The sequence below is a fragment of the Lucilia cuprina genome, chromosome 4, assembly GCF_022045245.1.
Source record: "Lucilia cuprina isolate Lc7/37 chromosome 4, ASM2204524v1, whole genome shotgun sequence".
Taxonomy (NCBI): domain Eukaryota; kingdom Metazoa; phylum Arthropoda; class Insecta; order Diptera; family Calliphoridae; genus Lucilia; species Lucilia cuprina.
Window position 1 is genome coordinate 97,739,418 of NC_060952.1, and position 11,003 is coordinate 97,750,420.

General features: G+C 29.7%; 1 protein-coding gene across 1 annotated transcript; it reads left to right on the forward strand.

Annotated features, from left to right (window-relative positions):
- The first annotated feature begins 117 nt into the window (after window positions 1-117).
- On the forward strand, window positions 118-11,003 carry LOC111680339 (serine protease inhibitor 88Ea). Its single transcript, XM_023441975.2, has 3 exons — window positions 118-478; window positions 9,277-10,253; window positions 10,347-11,003. Exons 2-3 carry the CDS (start codon window positions 9,279-9,281, stop codon window positions 10,638-10,640), a joined length of 1,269 nt encoding a protein of 422 aa, XP_023297743.2. The 5' UTR covers window positions 118-478; window positions 9,277-9,278; the 3' UTR covers window positions 10,641-11,003.

Below are 11,003 nucleotides of genomic sequence, written 5' to 3' on the forward strand. Positions count from 1 at the left end.
TATTTCCCATCTCCACACAATGGAATGGGGAAAACAAAGCTTTTGAAAAAACGAAAAACGAAAAAAATGTAGACGACTTCAAACCAGCTTTTAATGTTTCAAGTCGAAATCTTATTAAAACAGTTTAACGCGAATAGTCAAAACGAAAAGTTATTTCAAATTTGAAGCGGTGTTTTGAATTGGCTTCAAATCAAAAAGTGTTGTTATAAAAAAATAAATAAATAAATAAATCTAAAAAATATATACATACATATAAAAAAACCAAAAGATAACATTTAACAAATAATTAAGTACTTTTTCGCAATTGTACATAGTTTATACATACACACATACAATTTTATTTTTTGGAGAGGACCGACCGGTTTAACGGAGCTCAAACAAGTGCTTATATCATCGTCAACAGCAGCAGTAAACTGAAGGCGAGTTTTTAAACTGCAACTACAACAAAACGCACTTTTTAAACTCAAAAACGAAAAAAGTAAAGAAAATTAAAAAAAAAAATAATATAGAAAAACATTTTGCAATGGCTATTGGCAAATAGACATAAAAAATCAGGCTTTAATTGAACTGTTTTGGTATTTCTTATGATTTTTTTTTGGTTGGTGTCTCTCTATTTGTCGTTTTTGTGTAATTATTTTTTGGTTTTGTTGTTGTATTACGAAAATTGTTTTTGTTAGTTATACCTATTTGTCAGTGCAAAAACAACAATAATAACAAGAAAAAAAGCTCCTCCATTGTTATTACAGATGGCCTTTAACGACGACAAACATACCCTCTACCTCTCTATCTAACGATCAATCAATATTTTGATTTCAATATACTTTTTTTTAATTCAAATCTAATTCAAATGCATTTTTTTAATTTATACGTAAATGTATGTATTTATAATACATATAAACGCGTTATATACAAAATTATTATTTTTTATTTATATGTACCTATTTTGTATACATAAAATTATGGAAAAACCCCGCAATTAAATCTGTGACGTTATGTCTATCATTATCAACATGATCTTAAGCGGTAATCAGTGATATTTCAAAAGTGTTACTTTTTTAAGATTCTTTCTTTGGAAACGAGTATTTAGAGAATATGTGTTGGTGGTACTTTTTTGCAGTACAAATAAAGTACCTTTTAAGGTGATTCAAATTTTGTACATACACTGAAAATAATCCATGCTCATCTTTACGAAAAAAAATTTCGTAACTTCTATTTTCGTAATATTTACAAAAATTTCGTGTATAATACGAAATATTATTTAATAAAACACTTTTCTATTTTTACGAAAGTACGAAAACCTTTCGTAATATTTTTTTCCTAAATTTTAGCGAAATTAAACATAATGATATTAATTATATTATGATTAAATAAAACTACAACATTTTTATAAAATTTAAGAAAAATTATAATATTATTCTCGAATTATTTTCATAAAAAAAATTGAAAAATCGTGTGAAGAATAATATTGAACTAAAATTAGAAAATTTATTTTAAAATGGCCAAAATTTTTGAATAAATTAATATTTCGTAAATATTACCATATTTATTCAAAATTCCCTTTTTTTAATTTATTTAAATTCATTTGTTCAATAATATTTTGCATTATACTAAAATATTTCGTAAAATTTCGTAAATATTACGAAAGAATTTCGTGGTGCGAAACAACGAACGATTCGTACAATGTACGACATTTTTCGTATATATTACGCATGGATTTTTTTCAGTGTAGTTTTGCTCTGTTTGCAAAAAATCTATTTTAATCTGACTATAGAATAGGCTAGAACATAAGCCAAATTGTAGACTAAACTATAGACTAGATTTTCGATTAGACTATACTATAGACTGAACTATAAACCAGACTGTAAGGTTGACTATAACTCAGACTAAAAAAATGTTCTTGTCCAAATTTGAAAACGTTATAACATCGTGAAGACATCTTTGTTTAAAAAAATTTTAAATGTCATCTGAAAGTTCAATCAGGCGACTTTAAAAGACTAAATCTCTGATATATTTCCTTTTACGAGGTAGGTTAGAATACGTGGGTGCGCGCTAGCAAGCTAGTTCACTCGGAGGCCTCGTGGCCCATTATTATACCCTTAGAATTACCATTCCCTACTATTGAGATAATGGTTTCACTCCTTCATTTCGTTGAATACTTGGTTAGTTCTGTCTCCGTGTAAACCATCCGGTACTATTAATAAAACTGATCATGTTTATTAGTTACGCATCTCTGAGACAGTCTAGATCATGGAAAAGAGCTCTTCCAAGATAAAGTAGTCTGTGCTTTTGTAAGGCTGGACAGTCACAAAGAAGGTGTTGTACCGACTTCACTTCTTCTTCGTCCAAGCAAGTTCTACAGTAACTATAATTTGGGTAGCCCATACGTTCCGACATACAGTGTCCAGTAATTATACCAGTAAGAAGTTTAATTGAGTTCTTACTAAGAGACAAGAGAGTCCTAGTCATATCTGTTGTCAGAATGGGCCAGAGCAATCTCAATATTCTTTCGGATCTGCTCTATTCGATTTAATAATATTGGAGTAAAGAGCCTGGATTGATGCAAGTCTGTCTCGTGGCTGTATAGATACCATACATCTCTGCCTGAAAGAACGTGCAGGTGTCAGGTAGTCGAAGAGACAGTAGAAGATTTTATTTTTCGGAAAAGATTCCCGATCCCGTGACCTTTCTGTCTTTGAGCCATCAGTATAGATTGAGATCACGTCGTCTCTTAGGACAGTGTTCGCGGCCCAATCATCCCTTATCGGTATTGTGGTCTTGAATGGTATAGATACCATACATCTCTGCCTGAATGACCGTCCAGGTGTCAGGTAGTCGAAGAGACAGTAGAAGTTTTTGTTTTTCGGAAAAGATTCCCGATCCCGTGCCCCTTTGAGCCATCAGTATAGATTGAGATCACGTCGTCGCTTAGGATAGTGTTCGTGGCCCAATCATCCCTTGTGGGTATTGCGGTCTTGAATAACCTATTAAAATTCGGTGTAGATGGAATGTAGTCTGTTTCCTGCCCCATGATTAACCTACCTATCTATCTACGAGGCATCTTAACCGAAATTTTGAAACTACTAACAATTCCAAAAAAATCGATATTGTCTTTACTTTATGGCGAAAACTTTATCGGACAATATCTCAAAATAAAGTCGAAGATGATAGAAGTTATAATAAGGTGTTAACCTTTATTTGAAAATCGGCAAGTGTAACTCTTAGATTAAAGTAAAAATGTTTAAAAAATGGTCAAAAACGGCTAGATTTTTAAAATTTAGAACTAGAAACCTTATGAGAAATAGTTATTTTGTATCAAAACATAAAAGCACTAAATGCATTTTCAAATTGCGGTTAATTACACGGTAAAAAATATCTTAAAATAAATTAAAATTATTGGCTTCTTTTTTTTTCTTTTTCTTTAGAATACAAACATTAATCATAAAAATATTTATAAGCTGATAAAAAAAGTAAAAAACTAATCAAGAATTTTAATTTCAAATTAAAGCAAAAAAAAAAAAGATTATTTAAATCCAAGCAGAAATATCCCCTTTTTATAAAAATAGCGCTTAACTTTTTTTATATAAGATTGCTTCTCTATAGTTGGCGCTTTATTTAATTTCTAAAATTACAAATATATATATATTAAAACAAATATTCTCACTATCAATTGACCTTCATTATTTATGGTTTATCAGTTTATTTTTTTTTTAATTTTTTGCTATATACGACAGCATTGATTTTTTTTGCTCATTACTGTCATAGACGTTTCATTTTGAAATGTTTTCAATTTGTCGCAGTTATTATTATTAAGTTGTGAGATATTTTTGTTTAGCTTTTAATCATTTCGGAATTCCCAAAACACTTAAAAGTGGGCATAAGATAAAGCTCGACTCTAATGTCTTGGGTAATTAATAATATAATAAACCGCTTACAACAGCTGAGATTCGTTTAACGGGATTTTTAAACATTAAGCATTCATTAGCATTTTACTAATTAATAACTAGAGAAATTTTAAAACACTTAGTATTTGTGACTATGATTACAATCTTCTTGGCTTCTAAGCAAAATAGGCTTTAAGTTATTTGCGTCTAAACTTCACTTCAAAATTCTGGTGTAGGGTAGAAGGGGGACCATACGCCACTTTTTTTTGAGGCGGCCTCAAATTAAAACCACAATACATATTCTTAATTTTTTTCTTGGTTCGGATACTTAGATATGTTGGCTTTAGTTTTATTCCTTTCAATTTTTCTTAAGTCATCCTCATGTACATATTTTTTTAACTTTTCCGCACTGACCAAAAACATCGATACCGCCCCATCCATGGGGTAAATGCGCCAAGGGGATGGGGCGGATTTGTCATTAGTAATAAAAGAAAAAGTTACAAAAATAAAAACTTATTTTGCTGTTTTATACATTAATTCATTAAACAAAGTATAATAATTCAGATATTTATTGTTTATTTCACAAAACTTAACAAAAAAAAAAATAAAACAAATTATTACTGATTTTTTCTATATTTTAATCAAATTTTGTTCTACATCACAAGCATTACATATATTTGGCGCATGTGCCCCACGGACAGTTCTGGGGCTTAGTTTCAATTTTTTTCGGGCTTTAAATTATATTGTCAAAAATTTTATTATGTCTTAGTGTTCACTATTATATTTTAATACTGACCAATATATTTTTTCTATCACAAAAACTAAAAAAGTTAGCACAAAAAGTTCACACAGTGAAATATTTTTTTACAGCCCTTTTAAAAAACAATTAATCATGTCTGCCTCCCATTATATGTAAAGTTAATGTTTCAAATTTTCAGGGATGATAGATAATCGATAAACGAAAACAAAATTTAATAATGCGATAAAATCGATTACTCGATTTTCAAGTTATTCTTATTGACAGATGTGCCCCTATGGCGAATGATCCCCCTTTTACCCTATTGATCTAGCTCATCTTTTATTAAAATTTTCTGAAGCGTAAACGTTTCTTCCTTTCATAACAATAACTTTAATTAATGACCCTCTATCACTCATTTATACCGGCTTGATTTTCTTTTCACACTTTCCAGTTGACCTCTTTTTCCCCATTTTTTATTGTTCATTTACAACTTTCGCATTTTTTTGTTAGTTTATAAATTCCCCATTGTTTTTAATACTTCCGCTTGAAATTTCCTGCAAAAAAATAAATCACAACTGATATGTAGTTATAAAAAAAGCTTCCCTCCAAAATAACAAAGCGATGCTGTTGGGGCTGGTAGTCATGCGTTATAGTTTTGTTTACTCGTATTTAATATGCGCATGTGCGGCTGACTCATTTCAGACACTGACTATACACTGATTAAATCATGTCAAACTACTACACTTAAAAAACTACTGTTGGCAAAATTGTGTTATTAAATTTTGAAAAAAAAGTTTAAATACAAATAAAGATTTCATCAATTAGACCTTAAACCTCACTGCGCGTCAACAAATACGTTGAAATATGTTTTTACGCAACAAAAAATCACAAAAAACCTAACGACCGCATTGTTACAGATGCCAATCATAAAAACTTAAAAAAGTTAATACTTTTTGTAAAAAGCTAATATATAGTAAAAGGGGGAAATCTCAAACATAAATATTTGTTTTTTTATTTATTTATATTTACTCCGTGATTCATAAAAAATAAAGAAGTTTAAATTACTTCATTTTAAAACGTACCACAATTTGGAATGTCACATAAAAAGGTGATTTGTTTAACGGTTTATTTATATTTTTTTTTCATTTTATTTATAAAATTTGTAATCCGGTTTTATTTTTGGGAAAAAATACCTTCTCGTTTAATAAAACAATAAAAAATATACAATAATTTCAGATGTTTTGCACTGAATTCACACCAGTTAAAAAAAAAAAACTAGAACTGAAACAATACTAAACTAGAATTGAACTGAACTAGAACTGAACTAGAACTGAACTAGAACTGAACTAGAACTGAACTAGAACTGAACTAGAACTAGAACTGAACTAGAACTGAACTGAACTAGAACTGAGCAAGAAATGAACTAGAACTGAATTATAACTGAAGTAGAACAAGTCGAACGGTTATATAATTTGAAAACAAATTGTCAATCAATTGTCAGTTTTGAAATCTATCCTTTTCCAAAAGATGTCATAAAAATGACCGTGAACAATATATTTTTAAAGATCAAAGAAGCGAAAAAGTAGAATTTACTCCATGGAAGTAGTGAAAAAGACCTGAAGAAGTGATGATTTAAAAGTCAATAAACATCACTTACACAGAAGGTAAACAAATTTACTTAGGGCGAGTTTTTCTGATAAAGATAATCATTCTTTGGTTAAATCTGGTTTAATATATGTTTCGTGTTTTTCAGTTATCAGTAAAGATACTTATTATCTTAGTTTAACTGAGTGTAATTGGCCAATTAAACTCAAGTTATAAGTGAGAAAACACAATTAACAAAAACAATAAAACACTGATTTCGGAAGAACAAAAACATAATATTTTAAGTAAATTGCAATTTTCTGATTTGTTTTGTTTCATTAATTATTGTTTTAAATGTTTATTTAACATTTTTCCAAAATTTTCCATTTTACAAAATATTGTTTGAAAAAACAGCTGTTCATTGTTTATGTTTTTGAGTGAAAACTTGGAAATACTAACAAAGTTAACTGAGCTTAAATCTAAAACTGAAAAACACAATTATCTGTTAAAGTCCGCCTAAATTTGTTCCGAGTTTAATCTAACAGCAGGTTAAGCCTAGTTTAACTGATGAGTAAGAAACCCGCCCTTAGTGCTACTTTTGAAGTGGTAATAAATGTCATTCTTTTAAAAGTCCTTCATTTTGTGTTTGCTGGGTATTTAACTATTTTATAATTTTTATATTTCGCTTTTAATAGAATTCAATAGATATTAAAATTTCATTAGAATTTGTTTATTATTAATGAGAAAATAAAAATTTTATTAAAAAAAATACTACGTGCAAAAACTTATTTTTATTAATAATTAAATTTTAAACTATAACTTAACTGATTTATAGTTATTACTTGAAAAAATAATGTTAAACTTTCCAACAATTTCCAACTTACAATGTTTATGCAATTAATTGAAGATGATTCATTCCATTTTTCTGTTGTTATTTTTAAACCCAAATTTAAAAAACAAAAACAAAAACAACAACAAAAAAACTCAGTCACTTGGAAAAAAAGCTTGTAATTTCTCAAGACTTTGGCCAGTTAAGCTTAGTTTAACATGTTAATCGAATGCAACTAAGTAAAACTACTTTCACTTTCCGTCAACAATTATTAAAATTGTTTTTTTATTGCAATATTTTTCTTCTTCATTTGCGTCATTGCAATTGTTTTTATACCCTACACCACTATAGTGGGGAGGGTATTATACGTTTGTGCTGATGTTTGTAACATACAAAAATATTGGTCCAACACCCACCTCAAAGTATACCGATCGATTTAGAATCATTTTTTGAGTCGATTAAGACATGTCCGTCCGTCCATCTGTCCGGCTGGCTGGCTGTCCATGTAAACCTTGTGCGCAAGGTACAGGCCGCAATTTTCAAGATAATTTGATGAATTTGGACCAATTTGGATAATTTGGACCAAGCTTGTTTTTTGGCACAGGGACGAAGCCTATTGAAAATGGTTGAAATCGGTCCATTATTTCACCTAGCCCCCATACAACCGTACCCCGGATTTGAACTTTTTATGTCATAATTACGTCAAATATTCTATTATCTCTCTAAAAATTGGCACAAATAAGTTTTGTATAAATATAAATGACACTGTAGATTTTCGTAAGGATCGGCCTAGCCCCCATGCAAACCCCCTTCAATAAATTGCTTAAATATTTTGGAATTATGGTAATATTCAACATAAAAGTTTCTTTATAAAAACTAAAAATTTTAAAAATATACTCATGGTGTAGGGTATTATATGGTCGGTCATGCCCGACTATAATTTCCTACTTGTTTTTTTTTTTCATTTTGTAGATTTGTTTGATTGTATCAAAAATGCTTTGTATTGAAATGTGACAAACAATTAATTATACAAATAATTATGAAGAAAGAAAAAAATCAATGGAAACATATTGAAAAGTTCAAACGAATTTGTAGCGACAGGGATTTCCAATCATTTGTAGCACACAAGGCTTTTATTGGGTTTTTGGCTTCACCAATTATAACTCACCAAACACCCCCGAAAAAGTGATATTAGAAAATTTAATCACGTTTTTTTACTAATAAGCTTGGTAGAGTTTATTAAAATATTTATTTGTAAATATTGTTTGTTTATTTATTTATCTTTAAATATTAGGAGTGGGAACTTTTAGCGTTCAATAAACCTCAGCTTTAACACAAACACGTCCCCGATTTTTAAAGCTACATATAGTCAAGGTCAAGTTTTGACTGTTTTGATTGTGGATTATGCACACATTCAATACAATTGGGATTTTTAATAAGTTATGCACACCAACATGATTAACCATCTGTCTGTGTGTCTGTTTGTATTTGAAAATTACTACACTGAAAAAAATCCATGCCTAATATATACGAAAAATGTCGTACATTGTACGAATCGTTCGTTGTTTCGCACCACGAAATTCTTTCGTAATATATACGAAATTGTATGAAATATTTTAGTATAATACAAAATATTCTTAAAAAAATTAATTTTCATAAATTGAAAAAAAAAAAACGAATTTTGAATAAATATGGTAAAATTTACGAAATATTAATTTATTCAAACATTTTTGTTCATTTTAAAATAAATTATTTAATTTTAGTTCAAAATTATTCTCCACACGAATTTTCATTTTTTATGAAAATAATTCGAGAATAATATTATACTTTTTCTTAAATTTTATAAAAATGTTGTAGTTTTATTTAATCATAATATAATTAATATCATTATGTTTAATTTCGCTAAAATTTAAGAGAAAAATATTACGAAAGGTTTTCGTACTTTCGTAAAAATAGAAAAGGGGTTTATTAAATAATATTTAGTAATACACACGAAATTTTTGTAAATATTACGAAAATAGATGTTACGAATTTTTTTTGGTAAATTTCGTAAATTGGATTATTTTCAGTGTATTTAACAATTTCTGGGAATTTATATATTTAAAAATAATCGAATTTCAATAGTTTATCAACCAAGTCATTGCCATTTTACAGTTCAAAAGCCTGAGTTTGCCAAAAAAAAAGTCAATGATCATTACGATTAAATATAAATCTTAAATCTATTTTTTTAAATTACTTGTTAGCCATGAAATTATTTCTAACTGGTTTCCTATGCACGGTGCTGGTGGCTTTTGGTAAAGCCCAAGATAATGGTTGCTTTTCGGCCAACGATGTGGGTGCCATGCCCAAGAATATACGCTCTGAGTTATATCGTGGTCAACAGGAGTTTACTTTGGCCATGCTAGAGGCCATTCAAAAAGCCACACCTAATGAAAATGTGTTCTTCTCTCCCTACTCAACTTTCCATGCTTTACTTTTGGCCTATTTTGGTGCCAATGGCAATACGGAAAAGGAATTGGTGCAGGCTTTACGTCTGCAATGGGCCAAGAATAAGAAACACATTAACAATGCTTATCGCTTGGAAAAACAAACACGTTTCACTAGAGCCAAAAACTCCTCGGTAGAATTTGCCTCAGCCGATAAAATTTACTTTGACAAGAGTATTAATGTATCACCCTGTCTCAGTGAGAATTTCCCCGATGAATTGGAAAAATTGGACTTTAGAAATAATGCTGAAGCCAGCCGAATGAGCATCAATCATTGGATTGCCGAAATTACACGCAATGAAATCCCGGAAATGTTAAATCCTGGTGATGTTACCACCGAAAGTGAAATGGTCTTGGCTAATGCTGCCTACTTTAAGGGCCAATGGTCGGATAAGTTTGATCCTAAAGATACCAAACAGGAAATTTTCTATACCTCTCCCAGTCAACATTCATTTGTGCCCATGATGCACAAACGTGGCACCTTCAATTTGGCCATTGATGAACAAATTGGTGCTCATGTCTTGCAAATGCCCTATATGACTTCTAATGACGAGAACAAGGACTCTGATATATCCATGGTCATTATATTGCCTCCCTTCCAATCGGGTTTGGATGAGGTTTTGTCAAAATTGAAACCAGACACTTTGGAAAATGCTTTAAAGGACAGTATGCCGAGAGAAATTGATATTTCGTTGCCTAAGTTTAAGTTTGAACAAAATTTGGAATTGGTACCGGTAAGTAGAGAAGAAATATTTCCGGAATTTTAATTTTCAGAAATTTTTAATGAAAATTTATTAATTAAAAATTTAATTTCGCCACTCTTATAGATACTCCGCAAATTGGGCATTAACTCTTTGTTCGAGCATAATGCCGATTTATCCGGTTTCTCCGCTGAATCCCAATTGAAAGTAGGTGATGCCAAACATGTAGCCAAAATCAAGGTGGACGAAGAGGGTAGTACAGCTGCTGCCGCCACAGTGTTATTCAGTTTCCGATCTGCTCGTCCCGTTGAACCCACCAAATTCGAGTGCAATCATCCATTTTTGTTCCTAATCTATGATCATACCTCTAAGGCTGTACTATTCACCGGTATCTATCGGGATCCCAAGACACAAAAGTAAATTGCTTCAAGTGTCTGGCTGTGTGTGTATGTGTGTAGAGTAGGAAGTAAATTATTATTGTTATTTAATCGCAACCACTTTTCTTCTGTAATTCTCTACTAATTATTCTATACTTTTTATACGAAACTAAAAAATTTAAATATTGCAACTAAATACTATACTTTATTAATTTAAAATAAAAAATACGTGATTCATTTATTTGAGTTCTTTCTTTTTTTTATAATTATTATTACTATTTTATTAATTTTATGCTGTTTTTGTTTTATGTATATTTTTTATTTAATTATTAATTTGTATGAGTATTTTATAAGTTTTTTTTTTGGAAAATAAATTATAAACAATATGATGACCATTAAAAGCTTT

Bases quoted from the DNA above. Each gene is read 5' to 3' on its own strand.
- LOC111680339 (XM_023441975.2), top strand. From the start codon at position 9,279: ATGAAATTATTTCTAACTGGTTTCCTATGCACGGTGCTGGTGGCTTTT. The intron at 10,254-10,346 runs GTAAGTAGAGAA...CCACTCTTATAG, and splicing joins AAAATTTGGAATTGGTACCG to ATACTCCGCAAATTGGGCAT.